The 19,935-nt window shown below is 36.0% G+C and overlaps 1 protein-coding gene across 3 annotated transcripts in view; it reads left to right on the top strand.

Moving 5' to 3' along the window:
- Positions 1-17,567, top strand: part of LRCH2 (leucine rich repeats and calponin homology domain containing 2) — a 55,424-nt gene extending 37,857 nt beyond the window's left edge. For 2 of the 3 annotated variants that reach the window (XM_072430413.1, XM_072430416.1), the window contains 6 exons: positions 2,435-2,485; positions 3,415-3,472; positions 6,183-6,295; positions 8,304-8,441; positions 10,780-10,857; positions 12,467-17,567. In XM_072430413.1, the coding sequence (XP_072286514.1) occupies positions 2,435-2,485; positions 3,415-3,472; positions 6,183-6,295; positions 8,304-8,441; positions 10,780-10,857; positions 12,467-12,586 (558 nt within the window). In that variant the 3' untranslated portion in view covers positions 12,587-17,567. The remainder of the gene's footprint in view (positions 1-2,434; positions 2,486-3,414; positions 3,473-6,182; positions 6,296-8,303; positions 8,442-10,779; positions 10,858-12,466) is intronic. The other variant, XM_072430414.1, reaches the window with a different exon arrangement.
- Positions 17,568-19,935: the final 2,368 nt, after the last annotated feature.

Here is a 19,935-nt window from a genome sequence, read left to right as displayed (position 1 = left end):
TATGCTTTAGTATGACTTTTGGTCATTATAATCTGAATTATTATAATTGTAATTACACAGGCAACCATTTGTCTTGTTGTTCCATAAATATCAATCGTTCATCAACCTATTACATATTATTTTACACTGTTTGATAAACTGGCCTGCCTAAACCATGAGCCTGTATGTTAAATACATCTGCAAACATTGATAATGCATTAATCCAGAGTAAATTACTGAAATATAATCATAACACAGGTCAACACAGGTCATTTTATGCTGATCAACTAGAGGCCGAAACTTGACACTGCTTGTCCTGGGCTTATAGGTATCTCTTGGTAGCCAATCACGCTTGACATAATGGTCTCCCGTAGATCGGCTGTCCCACAGGCATAGGAAACAGCAATATTTTTGGAATCCTCCTTGCATTCCCTTCAGCAAGCCAATGACCTTTAGATCCCCACAGATGTTCCACTGGTGTGTTTTATACTGGATTGCTTCAAGTAGTAACTTCATGTTGTCATAGGACTCCTTTAGGATAACAGAATGGGCAATCGGTAAACTTGATTTGGAATTACCATTATGCAGAAAGACTTTCAAGCCTCTTTTTAGAGGAATCAATGAGGACACGCCATTCAGATGGAACATGCTCTTGTGACAAACTTTTAAAAAGCGCATTTATATCATGACAGTAGCTCAGTGAGCCATCACTAGTGATGAACGTTGTCAAGTTATGATTTTGTTTTCTGTAGTAAATTACAGTTACACACTTTGCAAAGCAAGTGCTTCTGTTTAACCTCCCTAGCAGTCTAATTCTGTCCGCATTTCCATGCAAAAAGTGGTACAATTTATTGCATGGAAATGTATTTTTCATTGTAGGCTATAATTCTGTAGGCATAACTCACCGATATTTAATAAATTTAATACATTTAATAATAAACTTTAAATACCAAAACAAAAAACTGTTAAAAAAAAGCTTATATATATATATATATATATATAATTATATATAATTTCATTGTATTGGACTTAATACAGCTATTTTGTATTGAATCCACTACAAAATGATTTGAATTTCCCGCCGATCCCCCCCGACCGCACCGACGCATGCAACGTCACCGGGAAACCCCGGAGATCGCCTCTGCATTGCGCGGCTGGTGATCGGGGAGGAAGGACTTGTCCCCAGGACCTGTGGGTATCAGCAGGACGACAATGGTAAAAGCTACCCCCAGTCGGTGGTACTCGGGAATACCGCTTTTTGCAGGTAAAATTCACCCCGAGTCACACTCGGGAATACCACTAGGGGGGGTTAAGCCTTGGAGCAAGAAGTTCTGCTTTGTCTTTGGAGAGATTACGAAGAGAGATTTACGAGATCATTCAGCTCTGCTTGTATAAATGTCTCTGGTTCTGAATCTTCATCGGCCAAGTAGTCAGGATCAGATAATTCGGGGACTCCTCATCACCTTCTACAGAAGTCCATCATGTGGCGGTACCAGATCTGGCAATGAGTCATCATAGGGAACAGGCCTAATTGCAGAATCGAGGCTAGGATATACAATTTTGTGCTTAGTTTTACCTGAGAATCCACTTTTGTTGACGCAGCAAAAATAGCAGTCGATTAGATGGTCTTGCGGTTCTCTCCACACCATTGAAAATGACATTGCTGCCTTATTCTGATTCAGCCAATCACGCAGTCTGTTGGAACATCTGGTACAGATAACGTGGAGCCCAAGATTTATCCTGGTCACCAAGTGGATAGCGGAAAGAAATTTGTATATCTTTTTAGGATTTGTGGTAATTTGGCAACATTGTGCTTTCCTCGTGAATGAACCATACATGTAACAGAAACAGTCTGGTTCATTAAGGCAATTTCTTTGTATAATGACAATTAAAATCAATTGCAGTTAGTGTGGTCTCTAACCTTAAAAAAAGAAAACTGTTGTTAAATCTTGTAATATGTTAAGGTTATTTAAAACAAATTTCACAAAATATATAATTAGCTTCATCACAAAAACTAGATGTGCTAGAGGAAAACTGAACACTAATTTGAAATCCACATCAAAAAATTAATACTAAGCCCACATAAATTATATCTGATGAAAATGACATGTTGACCTGTGTAATCATTATGAATGTACATTACCCGTTTCCTTTACTTTAACATCAAGCAGCAAACATATCCCCTGCCAATTTACATACAAGATGTTCAGCACACCACTACATGAGGAAAACGTTATCAGGATCACAGCACTGAGATGTCAGATGTTTATATATTTCCACTTGTTAAAACAAGTTGTATTTTAGGATACTCTATTGAGTTAATAAACATTTCTCAAGTAGCATTTCCAAAAAATCCTAAAAACAGGACACCAGACTAAACATTCCCTTCCTGGTCTACGCATGCAACTTTAGAATTTCTACATTCTAATATTTTTTTGTTTTCATTTCATTTTAGCAAAACAGTGATAGTGCAAATGTGTCACCCTCATCTCCAGTATCATCAGAGGTATATGTTATGTTTTTAGTTTCTCTTTATTTCTGGGTCCAGTACATCCAAATTGGAATTTTAGTTATGAATGGATGCTGAGGGACAGATTAATTTCCCTTCCCCTCATCTTGTAGTCTCCAGAGGCTGGGTGTAGTAGCTTCTTTTTTATACCATGGAGACCCCAGTCCTAGTGAAACTTTCTTAAAAAAAACAAAAAACAAAAAACTGGTAGCATGTGATGACCTATATGGCTGTACCAAGAGCAAAAGCTGGGAACATAGCACAGAGATTTCCATTTTAACAATTATGTGTGTACATCAGTCCATTGGCATCTATCTCCACCTGAAATAAAAGTTTTAGGTGGGCTATTTTCTTAAATGTTTCATGGTTCATTTTACTTATTTTCACATGTTTGAATGATCAGTCACTTGACTAGATCTAGATCTGATCTGATCATTTACATTCCACCTAGTGTTGTCTTTAAGGTCTAATTTAGTATGAAGATCATTTGGTAGAATTTTGCTGATCTTGGTGTATGGCGGGCTGAAATCTGCCAGCTCTGCATACTGAACTTTGAAAGGAAAAATCAAACAAGCTGAGACAGTTCAGAGCAAATAGTAACTTGTCTCTCAGAGACTCCATTAACAGATGTTCACCATGTGTGTTTATTTGTGCTACTGTCTTCCAAAATTGACATATATTTTTTTAATTTATAGAGAATCCAGTGTAATGGTTTGATAATAGCAGTAGGGTGAATTAGAATTCTTGTAGATATCTCACTACTGGAGTCCCCAAGAGATTTAAGAAGTCAACTTGTAATTCAGTTTTCCAGTACTTACTGAAAACTTAAAAATCTTTTGCTGAAAATTACTCATAACATTTTTATTTGTGGTCTGTTTATTTGAAAAATGATAAAGTTCATCCTAACTTGACTGTTTTAATCTTAGGACTGTGAACGGTCACACAGTAGCTCTCCAACACCATTTGGATTAAAGCCAAGGTCAGGTAAGAAGTCCAAGAATTTATTATTTTTGTTTTTCTTGTGAGCCTTATATTAACCCTTTAAAGAGCATCCTAATAGGGCTGAGATTTTTAATTGATTGCATTCCTACTCTTTGGTGGTAGAAGAACCAAATTATGCAAATATGGAATGGCACTTTTGAAAAACTAAGATAAAAAAACAAAACACGATTCTCTGCATTGTTAAATTTTAAAGCAAAACTAAAAAAAAGAAAAGAAAAAAAAAAACAGATATGAGATCGGGTGACGTATAATGCTAAAAATGGGAACACCCCCCCCCCCCCCAAAAGGTAATTTTATCTTCCATTAAAGAGTTGTCTACCCTTTATGTAAAGAAAAAAAAAATAGTTTAGACCTGTTTTAACCACCTGGCCGTTAAGCCCGACCATGTTCGGGGTAAAAACTTTTGCAAAAAGTGTTAAACCCGAACTTTTCTCACCAGGTGGTTGAGTCATCTTCCGGGTGATGTGAGTGGTGATGTATGGGGGTGTGTCTGGGAGGGAAATTTAAAAGCAGATTACAATGTAATCTGCTTTTAAATGGTTTTTACAGTACAAAAACACCACACAACATGAAATAAAAATAAAAGTACATTTTTAATTTTATTTTTAGATTACATTGTTGTCTATTTCATTATTGTTTTAAATTATTATTTATATTTATGTATTATATTATAATTTATGATTATAATAAATAAATATAATTATCATACCCGGGAGTTAATCCTAAGAATTACAAGCCCACAATATAAACAAAAATTTCAATGCAAAAAAAAATAGGATAGGATTTTATTAAATTAAAAGTACATTTTTTTTTTACATGATGATTGTGTGTTTCAAACTTTTTTTTATATTCATATCTACTAGACCCTTGTTCGGACATATTTCTGTAACTTACAGGTCTACAATTAAAAAAAAAAAATTTCATGAAAAACAGTGTAACGCTTTTGGTACAGAAATCTAGACATCAGTGTAACGCCCAGGTGGGTAAATTAAAGTACAGAAACTTCACTGATGTGACAGATGACATGCAAACAACAAAAAGCACACCATGGTAACGTTCTGGTGGTAGCAAAGCCACTTCTGAGAGCCTATGGAGTGCAATATACCACAGACAACATTCCAACAAGTGCTGGAATTTATAGGAGAGTCTTAATAGCAGTATTGGGGGGGAAATATTGCAATAGATAGATATCTGTGTGGCAAAAGTAAGTCACTCCTGCTCTAAGTATTTCGTGTGACCCTCTTGTGTATCTCTAAGTATTTTGTGTGCTCTATAACTGTTGATCATCGACTTGGAGGAATTTTAGCCCATTCTACACAGAACAGCTCTAGCTCCTAAATGTTGGTCTGTTTCCTCACTTTAGGTCTTTCCACAACGTGGATTAAGGTCAGGACTTTGACTCTGCCATTCCAGAACATTCACTTTATTCTTTTCATTTTTTGGTAGCATGACTTGTGAGTTTAGAATTGTTGTCCTGCTGCATGGCCCAATGTCTACAGTACAAATACAGTTCACGGACAGACGTCTTGACGTTTTCCTTAAGAATTCTCTGGTATAGTTCAGAATTCATTGTTCCATCAATGATGGCAAGCCGTCAAGGACCAGATCCAGCCAAAGAGGCCAAAACCAGAACCCTCCCATCACCATGTTTTATGGATGGTATGAGGTCCTTATTCTGGAATGTTTTTCTTTCTGCAAATGTAACTCTTTTTGACTAATTTAGGCCAAAAACTTTATATTGATGATCTTGTAACCTTTTCTAACTTTATGGGCATCAGCAAGTATTATGAGCCTTAGATATCTCCTTTGTTTAAGTCATGGTGCACATCCACAAACGTGTTGTATGTGTCATTAGTCTTTGCTGGATCCCTGTTATTTAAACAAAAACTAGTCTTGCACACCTGATTGCCATTCTATTATTAAAAATACCAGATTCTTATTCTTCTTTCAAATGATGTAATAATCCTAATTATTCACTTACTTTTGCCACACGCAGATTTGTTTTAATAAGTACATAACCAAATGTAATTTTTGTTAGTTTCACCAGGTTTTCTTAATCTACTTCTAGAACTCGTTTGAAAATCAGATGATGTTTAAGTTCACATTTATTTAAAAATATAGAACATTTTAAAAGGTTTACAAACTTTTAAACACCACTGTATACGTAACATGTATAAAAAATGTTAAAAATTTCTTTTTGGATGGCTGTTTCTGTTGCAACCCACCACCAACTACTAAAAGATTAGCACCATCTTATCATTGCTTTATCTAATAATTGTTCAGATGTTCTTTTAGCTACCGCAGCAAAGCAATGCATGAACAACATTGTGTATATTGCTGTGTCTTTCCTTTGAAAGTTGTAATGCAAAATCATTGCAATCAGCTAATGCAAATTATGCAGTAGTGACCCCATATAAAACTCCTTTTTTTCCCTATTTTTTTACAATGGTCTTGGAATGAACCCTGTTGCCAAACATTTTTTTTTTTTTTTTTGCACATTCAAATTCAAATGTTGGTAGATGTTGAGTAGGATGTAACAGACTGTTTAACAGATACAGTTTTTCCCTCTTTCTACTTGGATGTTTTCTCTTCTGTTCCCTTGAACTAATCTATTCTGTTCCAGCCTTCAATTTAAATTGCAGCACCTACCTAACTTATTCTTTGAGAGAATTAATTGACATTTTCGTTACAGCCTTTAGTCGTTCCTCCAAACAAGACTATGGGTCGGTAGATCCAGGATTCACTATGAGGAGGAAGATGGAACATCTGAGAGAAGAGAGAGAACAGATAAACCAGCTGCGTAATGTATGTATTCAGAATATATTTCTAGCTTTGGGGGCATGGCAGTGGGACAGTAAAATATCTTGATTTGTTTTTTTCTTCTTCTAAATATAAGATAAATAAAAGATAAAAGTTCTATTGTTTTGCCAGGATAAATTCATTGGCTAAAACTTTTAAAGCTGATATTCCTGATATTCGGCTTTATAAAGCCTGATATTCGGATCAGGTCCGATATCGGATGAGAATCTGAGGTGTGTACACTTGACAAACCATTGACATTGAGAAATAAAATGATAGGAAATCCTAAAAGGTAAACAACTGTCACCAGAAAAAGAGTGGACAGAGATTCTTCCAATGGGGGAATTTGTTGACAACTAAAAGGGCAACTAGAAAGGGAAATGTAATTTACTTGGTAAAGTTCTTGTAATATGTCTTGGCAGATCTGCCATTACAACAAATGTTGGTAAAGGTAAATTTATTTAAAGCCACTCTGTTTTTTTAAATGCCCAATCTTGTTTTCCTTATGGGTTCATTTTGTGTTTTTTTTTTTATTTTTTATTTTTTTTGTTGGTTTTCTTTCCTTCCCTGATGAGGTAATACTTCTGAGAATTTGAAGAAACATAGACTTTCAATGACAGTTCCTCCAAATGAAAAAAAAAAGGTGACAGACTCATCAGTGTTTTAAAAGAAGGGTTTGTTCTTTTTAATACACTTCAAAATGTTCTGATGATAACAGCTAATTAAAAGAACAAAGTGTCCTTTACTGAATAGTACTAAATCCTGTAAAACTAAAACACATGTACAAAGTTTTTTTTTACCATTTAACTGTGTATATGAAACATCGTTTTGTTTATTTTAGGTTTCCTAGAATTAATTGTTACAGTTTACATATTTTAGGAGAATCTTGGCACACGTTTTAATGAGCCCTCATTTTTGCCTAGGAGAGCCAAAAGAAAGTTTATTTACCGACCAGATCCACCTCTCTGCACCAAGTACCATGCAGCCTGCAGATGCAGTCAATGAGACCATCATTTTTTAATCCAAATTTAATGCAATAGACCTACAGGTTGAACAGCTGAAATAATGTGGCTAAACAAAACTTAAAGATTTGCAGATTTGCTGTTCTTTTGTGTTGCAATTGCTATATTGTGTTTTTAAACAACTGGTACTGCCTAAATGGAAGTTTGGTACTCAAGGAAACATGCATATCTGTTCTATTTGACTCTTGAAATGTATAGATGATTATAGTAAAAACTGCCAACAGCTAAATTGGAGTTATTTGGGAATGTTTATTTGCTTGGTATGGGCAGCTTTAAGAGAACCAAGTACATTTGCGCTTATCCTAGATTTTGATCTTTAATGAAAGGGCGATCCTTTGGATTGCCATAAGTGCTGTTATTTTTGGAAGAATACCAGCACATATAGTGATTACCCCATTCACTGGGATCAATTTTATTAAAAAAGAAGGCTTTATTGTAATTTAAATGCTTTATAATGTTTTTTAATCATTCCAGCATATTTTTAAATTGGCCATCTGACCTAATTACAGGTAAAGTGATTATTGTACCACCTTTTTTGTTTTTCACAAGTGGTGATTATATTTTACAATGTGTTATCAGATTTACACTTCTTCATGGCTTCCCTTTAAATACTATGCACAGTATGGCTGATTTACTAAAGCATTTAAAAATGTTAAAAGATTTACTGATGTTTCCAACTCGGCTATAAAACTTGCAGCTATAATCCCTGTAGGATGTTTTGAATGTGTCAGATAAGTGCAGCGGTAATAAGCTTTGGTGCCAAATCACTGACTGTCATTTTTACAGAAGTATTGACCCTTCCCTTCTCTATACCCGAAATGGTGGGTAGCGGTGGGTTGCTTGTCTTTACATATATTTTAAGAACCTGAGAAGAACCCCCCTCTTCCATGAATATATTTTCTTTATTTAAATGTATAAAGTTTTTAGCCTTTCAGTAACTGTTTTAGTTACCCTTTGAGTAACTGTTGACTATAATTACACTGTTTTCACAGAATCTTGAGTCCAGGCTTAAGGTAATTTTACCAGACGATATTGGAGGAGCCCTCATGGATGGCGTTGTGTTATGCCATCTTGCCAACCACATACGACCCCGTTCAGTTGCCAGTATTCATGTTCCATCACCAGCAGTGGTAAGACATTTTGTTTATCGAAGTACCTCAATGGTCCACTTGCAGGTAATTTCCACTGGGGAGTTTACAAAGTTGGCTTTGGATAATAAGGAGTAGCAGTACATACAGTAGTAAGATTTTAAAAGGTCAAAACACATATATTCCCAAAAATAAAACCAAGCCCCCCCCCCCCCCAAAAAAAGGCAATAAAAAAAAAAAAAATCTTGGTTTATGCATGCACCTGTCACACATGGCAATGGGACATCAGCGGCAAGCAAGCAGACGTTTAATTCATGATGGCCTTCATGTATTTGTATGTTGACATTGACTACTGGATACTTGGCAGTACTCCCTTTTACAATTAATAGACAAGTTTATTCTTATTTGATTGTCCATAATCTAGTTGTAGCTTGTAAAGCTGCACCTGCTGTTGAATGTTGGCAGTGATGGCTGCATTTTGTGCCCTAGGTTTATGCTCGAGCAGAGAAGGTTTCTTGTTTTCTAAGGTTAATAGTACCTTAGTTTATATTTAAGATTGTATAATGCTAAATATTGGGAACCAGTATAAAATGCTATATACCATACACGGTACAAGAGCAGTTATTCATACATACAGAATACAATCTATGCTTGGTCACCAAAATTACACAATACATTCTTCAAATCAAGCAGGTCATAACAATTGTGTAGAAGTAAAACAATAGTGTAGTTTTCCTAGAAAAATATTAAATGCATTTTGCTTTCACTGCTTCACCCAGCAAATTAGTTACCGTATTTTTCGGACCATAAGACGCACCAGTTTTTAGAGAAGGGAAATGAAGAAAAAAATATTCTGTATTTACCGTTACCGTATTTTTCGGACCATAAGACGCACCAGTTTTTAGAGAAGGGAAATGAAGAAAAAAATATTCTGAAACAAATAGTGTCCTAAAATATTTTATGTGCATTAAAAACCAACAGCACAGTCATAAACACATGTAATCAACCCTGTAAAGTAAACAGCAGCATTTAGAACCATTATTAACATTATTTATCTTTATTTATTATATTAAAATCATAAATTATAATATAATACATAAATATAAATAATAATTTAAAACAATAATGAAATAATAGACAACAATGTAATCTAAAAATAAAATTAAAATGTACGGTACTTTTATTTTTATGTTGTGTGGTGTTTTTGTACTGTAAAAAACATTTAAAAGCAGATTACATTGTAATCTGCCTTTAAATTTCCCTCCCTGACACACCCCCATACTTCACCAATCACATCACTGGAAGATGACTCATCCTCCGGAGTGATGTGAGGGGGGGGATTTCCCTGCGTGCTCACACAGACTGAGACAGATACGGAGGCTGGAAGCTGCTGGCATGTGTGGAGAGATACATCGCATAATGCAGGATTTCTGCATTATGCTATACTTCTCTCTGCAAGATGCCAGCAGCAAGCAGAGCTGCGGACACCTGGGTGAGTATTTCCTTTCAGTTGTAATCCGATTGTCATACTATGTATGACAATCGGATTGCAATATAACATTTGTTTACTTTGTGTTGTGTACGTGTGTTGTGTATGTGTGTGCTTTCCTGCTCCCAGCATGACTTTGTCAGCCAATCATGCTGAGAGTGGGAGGACGCAAGATACCAGAGTGACAGGAGTCACAGTCACTCTGGCCGCGCTGGACAGGAGAAAAGCCGGAGGGGGGGCTACACAGGGGGGAGGGGACAGCGGCTGGGGAGGATACCGGAGAGACGGCCCGGGCACAGAGGCTACATTTGGACCATAAGACGCAGGGACTTTTTCCCCCCACTTCTGGGGGGAAAAAAGTGCATCTTATGGTCCGAAAAATACGGTATTTGGAAAACTGATTAGGAAGCAACATTTAAAAGATCACACCAAAACTGTGTGAAGGTCATTGGTCCATTTACAGGAAAAAAAACATAAACCATCTGACATAGAACATTAGATCTACAACTAATGAATTCAGCATAAATGGATTATAGCATTTTAAATTTATTACTAAACCAGACATTTCCTCTCTAAGTGTATGTTAAGCTTTTAAGTACATGTTTGTCATAGGGCTTTATTGATCTAAGTAAGCTTCCCTACCTGGTATATTGCAGTGTATTTATATATGTCATGGACTGCTGTAATATCACAGGTAGGAGGAATTAACTGGGCTGGTGGGCAACCATGGGTCACTTTAAATAGACCAGATGACATGGTCCTAAAGATTTTTTAGTTTTTAGATGTCAAAACTTTTTTTCACTAGCTTTATTTTTTTTGCCTTTTTTGTTTTCAGAATCCATATTAATGTATTTCCAAATTGACTGTATATGATCATTGTCTATTTTGTAGCCTAAACTCAGCATGGCAAAATGCAGGCGCAATGTTGAAAACTTTCTAGAGGCATGTAAGAAACTCGGGGTCCCACAGGTGAGTTTCCTTTTATAGTAAAATTACAAATATGAAATTTGGTATTCAGTTTTACTTCCTGTACTTTTCTAAAATCCGTTCAGCAAACCAGCTTTTAGTGTTTTTTCATCTTCAAGCAGACCTTGCACTTAAAATACCAGGCCTTCTCATTTACTCAAAACCCCTCCATAAATACAATGAGGTTTACCTTTTGGGTAAAAAGTTATCTACTATGCTTACCTTAGCTCCCTTTTTCCTCAGTACAAGGGTGATGTCCCAATCCTACCAGCAAAGCCTTGATAAATATGAAGTAGCCCAAATGGCACTTAACCGTTTCTGAAGCTTTATCTTGTGAGATTTTGGTTACTCAATATGGTTCAGGTTCAGGTTCTTGGACAGATGCTTAGATCACCCCCTGCAGTAAAAGAAGGTAAAGTAAATATAGTACCATATTACCCCGTGTTTTGGCATGCTGAAAGGAGTCTTTATTAAATAATCAGACATTGTTTCTAATGCAAGTTCCGCATTAACCACCATTTTGTCCCATAATTTTTCTCTATGGTCGTGTCTTGGATCTTAGACCTATTCTTTACTATTGAGACAAAACCTTGTCCTTTTCCAATGAGTAGCCCCATTCTTTGTAAAGTAAAATGCCTGAGCCTATACTGTACACTGACATTTTCACATCTGACAGTTGAAACAGGAGCAATTCGTACCACTTGGAATTTGGGACCTAATTTTAAGAAACTGAGACACACGCAGCCATAACCTGAAATCTAAAGGGCTTTATGGGGACACAGGACTTTGATGCAGTTACTATACAGTTACTTAAGTCTTAATTTAGAAAAATTAAACCAAAAGTTAAAAGAAAAAACACACATTGCTGACTGTTAGGTTGTTACTGCAGAAGACCCCCTCTCTTCTGTAAAAGGATCTACCTTACCTTCCAGCAATGACAAGCAAGTCAGTGTACATGCATGTCTTTGATGCCAGGATAAAGTAAGCCTCATGCACATGCAGTGGAATTGCATTATCCAGACCTGATCAATCAAGTTGTCTGAAGTTGTTGAACTGGGTAGAAGACCAGGTGAGGGTGTTTAGCAGTAACTGTGGGAGAGATTATTATTATTATTATTATTAATAAACAGGATTTATATAGCGCCAACATATTACGCAGCGCTGTACATTAAATAGGGATTGCAAATGACAAACTAATACAGACAGTGATACAGGAGGAGAGGACCCTGCCCCGAAGAGCTTACAATCTAGTAGAGAGATTGCAGCTGTCTCACAAATGGAGATGGGAGCTTTGGTAGGCAAGTGTGCCATACCATACCAATATGTTATTATTACATACATGTTATGCTAAAACCTGTAAACACTGGCAGCAGACTTGTTCTAGTCATAAGTCCATGTAAGGTTCAGTTTAATGCAAAATCCACTATAATTGCACTAAACCAGTTGTCTAAATGCTTTTTTTTAATGGAAGTATTTCTTGTGAAGCATTCAATAGGCTCATTATTATAAAGTCTTTTTAAAAACTTGCTAAATTAGTTTTAGAATTTAGACTTTGTATGACCACCTACTATTGCCTGCTTTACATACCTAATTGTCTTTTTTTGCTTTTCAGGATAGGTTGTGTTTACCCCACCACATCTTAGAAGAGAGAGGATTAGTCAAAGTTGGAATCACAGTTCAGGCCCTGTTAGAACTTCCACTGCTGAGAGCTTCACAACTTTCTTCAGTTTAACTCCATGTCTGGTACTGACACTCTTAGGATTTTATCTCAAGCCTCAACTATGGACTGTCCTGAGATTCGTTTCTCTAAAGTTATGTTAGCCCTAAAAGGGAATTGTGCACACCTGCTGTTTTTTCACTAATTCTAGTGAACCGCAGTGGTATATTTTTAGATATTTAAAAATATTTGTTAAAAAATGCATCTGTAAGAGGTGTCTTTTTCTGCATGTGTGTGTGTGTATCTGAATATGTTACATATTCATAAACACACCGTTTTAACATCATAAAAAGGCTCCCTAAAATAAACCTGTCTGTTCTGGCCACGATATTTCTTTGTATAGCGCATAATGCCCTATACAATCAAGCAAATGCATAGCAGTTTGTTGACCAGTATTTACATCCGGAGGGAAGGTTTCCGAGCATTTATCAGGTTAGCCTTGCAGGTTTAGTGTTAAAGCATGGAAGTAGGAGTTGGTATTTAGTAACCCTGTGCTCAGTGTTCGAGATACCAAAATCCTGATTAGTAACATGCACCAACAAGAAGTTACTCTTGTGTTGCACACTAATCTAAATCTGCATACTCTGTTTATTGAATATGTAAGGTGTCATTGAGCATTGATAGCTGTTTCCAGCTTTAATAACTGATGTTTGGATTGATGGACACCTTCACAGTGAATTCCAAGCTTGCAAATGCACAAAAAAAAGGCTGCAGATGAGCAAGGAACATTTGAGAACTGGTTCTAAGCTTCCAAATGCAGATCAGATAGCCTACAGGATCTCTATTCTTTGTATATAAATTCAGTTACTTTGAGTGAATATTGTTTTCAACCGGCCCTTAGTGATCATATAACATTTATACCTTCAATGCGGAGCAGGGTAGGGATTTAAAATGATCCTGTTAGTCAGGACAAAAAATAGGCCAGAAAGCTGCTTCTAAAGGCTGGCTCTCTTTTTTTTCCTTTGTGGCAGGGTCACCATTTTCAAATTGTCTGCCCCTTTTTATATATCTTGCACCTAGGCATTAATATAAAGAGCTACTGTGACTGAAACTGACAGATTCTGTGCTGGATTTCCATATCATATTCTAGTGCCGTAGAACAGTGTAAATAACCCAACCCTGTCCTTGTAGTTTTTTTCTCCAGTGAAATCAGTTTAACTATGATTAGTTTTAAGTCTTATTTATTGCACCTATGGTAATTTATATATATTTTTTTGGCATCTTCAGTATTTTTATTTTGTGATTTTAGTGACTGCTGAAAAACTGCTGGAAACTGACCTAATTTCTCTGGGTTTTATATATATATATTTGTAATTTTTAAGTATTATTTTTATAATCTGAGTTGGTGCCAAAATGTTTTTTCTTCTGTTGTAGACTGTTTACATGTGAAGTGCCTGTGTAACTGACCTTTATGGAGTCCAAATTTCCTCAAAGTGAAGGGAGACTTTGTGATGTCAGTTTTATTAAGTCAAGATTTTAACAGGGTTTCACATACTAATTTAATTTTTGTTATTTCAGGTTAATTTGTATTGTGGCATTTACTTTGATGACTGAACACTGGATTTCCATTGTAAATATGTTTTAAGACTTGATCCTTGATTTGCTCGGGTAAAACCTTCTTGATTTATTTAATTACAGGAAGTAAACATCTTTTTATATAAATGCTCAACTATCATTGTGTATTGAAGAATTGCATTCTCACTTAATGTGTATATCAGTTTAGCACTGGTGGGGAATCTTCTGTGTTTCAGAAAAAAAGTTGCATTTTTGCTCTGAGGGTTCAAAAAGAAAACAAAAAAAAAAAAAAACAGATGGCTTGCAACCTGCAGCCGTTTCCCTTACTTGCATTAGAAAAAGATGAACATATTAATTTAGCTGTTTTTTTTTTTCTGCAGCATTGCAGTCTCTTTCTGATAAGCCACAAGACATTACACAAAATCCATTGCAATTGTTTTTATTGTATTTACACAACAGTCTTTTTTTGTCCCCACTTCAAGATTTGTTGTCTTCGGCTATTTTTTCTTGAAGGGTGTCTCCTGGTTTTGGATTTAAGAAGAACTGCAGCAATGAAGCAATGCTGGTGTTAAAGCTAATATACCTCTGAGCTGGAGCATTGCATATAATTAAAGATTAGAAGAAATATATTCCAATGTGCTTACATCGGAAGCTGATAAAATCACTAAATATAGGTATATTATGACACTTGTAAAGCCATAGTAGTAATTACGCAGTACATGTTCTAACACCTAGAAATATTTGTGTGTGCCTGGTCTCCCTCCCTTAATAATGACCAAGGTAGGAGGATCGTGTAGATTTTGGTGTCCTTGGTTACCAACAGAGCTTGTTTTATGGGATAAAAACTTACTAATATGTGCCTGGTAAACAAATCACATTTTCTGACAGACAAACTCTGGCATGAGAACTTTTATCCATGGTTTCTAACATTACTGGTAAATCTTTATATATTACCATTGACTCGCATAAGTCTGGTAAAGGGGGAAGAACAAGGCCCAGTCCCAAATCGCATTATTAATTAGTCTGGCCATTGGTCACTGTGCTGCTGATTAGGTCACATGCCCAAATACTGTGACATACTGCAATGGTTTATAAAGCAAACACATGCATGTATTCGCGTAAATGAAGACTGTGTGTGAGATATATCCTTCAGTTCATTCATTCCCTCGAGATCCATTTCTGAATATTTGTTAGTTACAAATCGATTATTAACTGGTTCTTCCATAGCGCCAACATATTATGCAGTGCTTTACAAAGTCCATCGTCATGTCCAGTAGTTGTATCTTAAAGGAGCTCACAATCTAATATCCCCGCCATAGTCATATGCCATTACCACAGTCTAAAGTCAATTTTGTTGGGGAGCCAATTACCCTAACTGCATGTTTTTAAGATGTGGGAGGAAACCAGAGCACCCAGGGGAAACCCATTCAAACACCATGCAGATTGTGTCCTGGCTGAGATTCGAATCTGGGAACTAGCGCTGAAAAGGCCTGAGTGCTAACCTTTGAGCGCCCCTGCTGCTCATTCTACTGCATCTCAAAATTGTTCCTTTTAGAATCAGATTTGGTAGCCGACCAGCTGATTGTTTCGACAGAAGTCAAGATTCATCAGATAAGCTATATTTCCTGTAGCCTTTGTGTCTGTGCTGACCTGAAACTCCCAGGAGATTAGAAGTTTCAGGAAACCCCCAAACCAGCAATGTTGTCATTGTCAAAATCAGTTGCATGTTTTTTTTGTTTTTCATTTTACCTTGGTGGTTGCTGTACCTGATAGGACTAGGTTCAAATTAGTGGTATTTCTGCCCCTGCTGCTTCCATGAACTTGAAATTATGCCACTTTAATCCACTGTCATGCATCAGCAAATGACTGAAATAGCCTAGTGAACCTTCTGTTATTCTTCCTTGACACATAGTATTTAGCTAATATCATTTAGTTTGAACCTAGAGTGACTTAAGCTGCTGACCTGTTATCCATACTCTGTGCTGCTGATTTAGGTAATTGCATGAATAAGCCAAGGTCCTATATAACTGCCCAGTGTGCTTAGGAGTGTGTGTAAGTATGTATTATGTGTGTGTATTATATATACACACAGGTTCAGACAATTCCTCTTCACACTTCTACAATGGGAAATCTTTTTATAGCCATTATGAGAAACAAGAGTTCTTGTATAAAATTGCAGGATAGTTTATTAGATCTTTGCACTACTTAGTGCATGCCAAAACATAAATGCAAGTATCTTTTTCCCAATAAAATCAATGTTTCTGCGGTGTACTGTACAATACCTTTCAGGTGAAACTTGCTTTACTACCTCCAAATAATAATGCTTAACATCCTGTCATGTCGTAATTCTCTGTCATTTATAATCTTTTCCCTTAGTGATGAATAAGGCCATGTTAATGTTTGATATATTATTTAATAGTTTGCAAGGATAAGCGTCTGCAGAAATATTGGTCCCTTTGCTCCAAATTAGGTTTTCTTTACATAATATACCCATGCTACTTCCTAAAATGTTCCTTTTATTAAGTAGGAGGTTAGGGGCTACCTACCTAAGTTACTCAGCAAACTGGAGCTTCCTAAAGTGTGCTCCCCATTAAAGGTAAGTCACAGGCCACCTCCTTGAGTCCATCAAAAACCTGTGGAGGACTTGACACCATCCACAAGAGCCATCAGATAGGTTTAGAGTTTTGATACATTAAAGAAAGCTAATCTTTAAGAAATTAAGTTGCCACTGCTGACCTAGTTTTAGAAATTTTTCTTGAATTACTGAAAGCAAAATATCAGCTTTGTATCCAGACAATTAGCATATATAAAAATGAGTTCAGCAATGGCAGTTTGTATTATCACTTAATTTAGATGCACTTGATTTTGTGTCCTTCTATTGGTAGTGTATATTTTGATTTTTATAGGGATTCATGGGAATGTAAAAGAATACAAGACTAATTAGTATTATTATTATTATAGTATATTCCTGCTTCATTTCTCTAGTGCCAATAAAAACAACTGTAGAAGTTGCATACTTTCTGCAGACATAGTATTATTACCTTCATCAAATTTTTTAGTAACATAGTGGAAAACCATCCTAGAATTTTGGGAGTAATTATTCCATGGGCAGGATATAGGCAACATATTTCTAATCTGAAAACCTGCCAATAAACAGCACATGTGTAGAACCCTGTAGTGCTTTTTCTCTGCCCGCTTTCTAAAATCGGTTAAGTTTTATTGCATATACATTCTGTTAGAAAACCCTTAATTACATTCATGTTGTTTAAACCTTTGCCAGATGTTACTGCCTGATTAGTCAATATGCAGCCTTTGCTGTTTTGAGCCCTTTATAAAAGTTGCATGCTCTGTAGTGCATAATGTTACGCCTTTGATGACACCATTACTTTTTTAATATTATGGCTGGGCTGCACTTCTGTGATTGAAGGGCAATGACCTAAACCAAACACTTGGAAGATAAATAAAATGTTTTTTTAGTTAAGATGACTAGTTTCCTTAATCTTTTGTACTCTGTTATCTTAAACATTTCCTTATCGTTGAAATTCTTTTGAAATGTTTATATGTATCTTTTTTTAGTAATTCTGCAAAAGTTAAGAAACCGCAGCAATGGAAACTCTGTGTAAAAGACATCTGTTTAACAAAAGGTTTGACCATGCCAAGTTCTGGTCTTTATTATGAACAATGATGTGAAAGATATGTGGGTTACTTACTGCATTAAGGTGACAATACACTGCCTAGCGTTTTAAATTGGGAATCGTTGATCAAAACTTCTCTGCAAGTATATTTTTAAGATTTGATGAGCACCTAAAATCACTCATAATATCTTCCACACAGATTTCTTGTTGGAAAACTTATTTTCAACTATTATGCTTAACCTTTTGTGTGAAAAAAAAGTAACCCATTTTATCTGGGCTACACTGCTATCACCATTTGTGCATGTTGGTGAAAAGATTACAGGAAGACCTGCAAACCTATGGATTACATTTGAGTTTTCACTGCTGATAGTTCCCAGATATCTGCCTGTTCCTTGCCACCCTTAGAATAGGTTGTCAATAAACAGGAAGATCCATCAGTGCAAAAGTGATGGTTCCCTGTCATTACCTGAATAAATGCCATGTCATCTTTATAACTAACTTGGTGAATTTATAGATGCACCTTACACATGGATAAACCCTGTGCTTCTCCATAGGAAAGGAACTGCTCAGTAAATGGTCGAGCAGACATTTTCCATTACTATAAGACATTTCAGGGATAATGACCCACCTTTATGAGTTTTCCCTAGTGATATATTTTCATTCCAGTCAATGCTCATATTAGGCTCATCCTTCATTAATGATAGTATGGCCTTCCAAAGATGAGGTAGTAGGGAACTCTACACTTAATTGTCTTCCTGTAGTCTTCTTATGATACAACTGCACTGTTTTGATCTTGGTAACTAAACTAAAGTTGGCTACTTCTGCAGCTGCTAGTATCCGTGTTCTCCTCAGTCCCCTTTAGCTGGGCACACCAACCAGCACTTTTTTTCAGTAACCACCCGGCTGTTTTTGGGTGGTTACTGAGGAGTTGAGTCACAATACAGGTGCCACCACCCACCTACAATTTCTTCCCACCCAGCTTGAAAACTTTTCTGGGTTGAACACTGTAGTATTAAATTTCAAGTTTCTCTCCCACACTGTAAACCTTGGATATAGGTAGTTATTTGTGTTCACTTTGCTTATGGTCGGATGTTTCAAATGTTATGGAGTCTTTTTTTTTTTTTTTTGAGTTTTGAGACAGGAAATTTAATTAAGGGGAGAAGGTAGTATGCCAAGTACATCTATAATTCAGTAAGCAGATTCCGTTACATATTCTGCCCCTTAGCCATACACCTTGAAATAAATACAATAAATAAAAGTTGTGTGGCCATTTTTCCTCCTGACAAGTTACCTGGGATGCGAGTTGAGTTCTTCATGTAAGCTTAGTGCCTTAAGTGCAACAGAAATTTCCTGGGAACCACTGGTGTAGATTTCAAGCAAGATGAAGACAAACAAGTGCTTTGTATTAAAATAATTTTTCACATTTTGTATGTGTTTGTAATTCTTAAGAAACACAAGAGTTTATGCTTGAAGGCACTTATTTCAAATCTTATAAAGGGAATTAAAAGACATAAGAATATGTAAAGCAGTGAGTAGGAAACCAGTACCTTTTGGAACAAATGCAGAAAAAATAATTGTTACTTTTGTACCTTAACACACCACAGGTGCAACTTGAAAGGAAGACTCTATTTAAAAAGTATCAGTGAGCTTCTAATAGGCTGACTTCACCTGGACTGAAATGAAAATCAATTTTTCTACAGCTATAAATATGTGACCTCTGGAGGAATATGCTGTGGAACATTACCCAGTGAATTTTTAAATCGTAATAATCACAAGGTATTATGTTTACAGCCTAATTATTGGCAAATATTCATTTTCTTTTGACTTTTTTTTATTGGGGCGGGGGGCAGTATCTGATAATGACATAATATTTTACCTTTAAAATTTGTCTTACTATGATGAATGGGCTGAAACACTTCTTCCTTAAAAAAAAAAAAAAAAAATAGGAATGCTTTTGGTGATAATCACGTCTGAATGCCTAGGTGGTTGGTCATGTGGTGTCCTGGGAATGGGAGCAGAATTCAATCTGCCTGAACCTTTTCTTCATTGAAGATTATGTGACAGAAATCTTAGGCCTTTTCTGGCCAACATAGAACCTTGAACATTTTCCAGGAAATATAACTAAGTACTCTTGTTGCATATGCTCTTATCGGTCTCATCTTTTTTCTCTTTCCTTCCTGAATGACTGTTAACAAAGCTTTTTGAGAACAGATT

The sequence above is a fragment of the Pyxicephalus adspersus genome, chromosome Z (assembly GCF_032062135.1).
Source record: "Pyxicephalus adspersus chromosome Z, UCB_Pads_2.0, whole genome shotgun sequence".
NCBI classification, from domain to species: Eukaryota; Metazoa; Chordata; class Amphibia; order Anura; family Pyxicephalidae; genus Pyxicephalus; species Pyxicephalus adspersus.
Note: the sequence above shows the minus strand (reverse complement) of the source record. Positions and strands in the feature narration are given on the sequence as shown.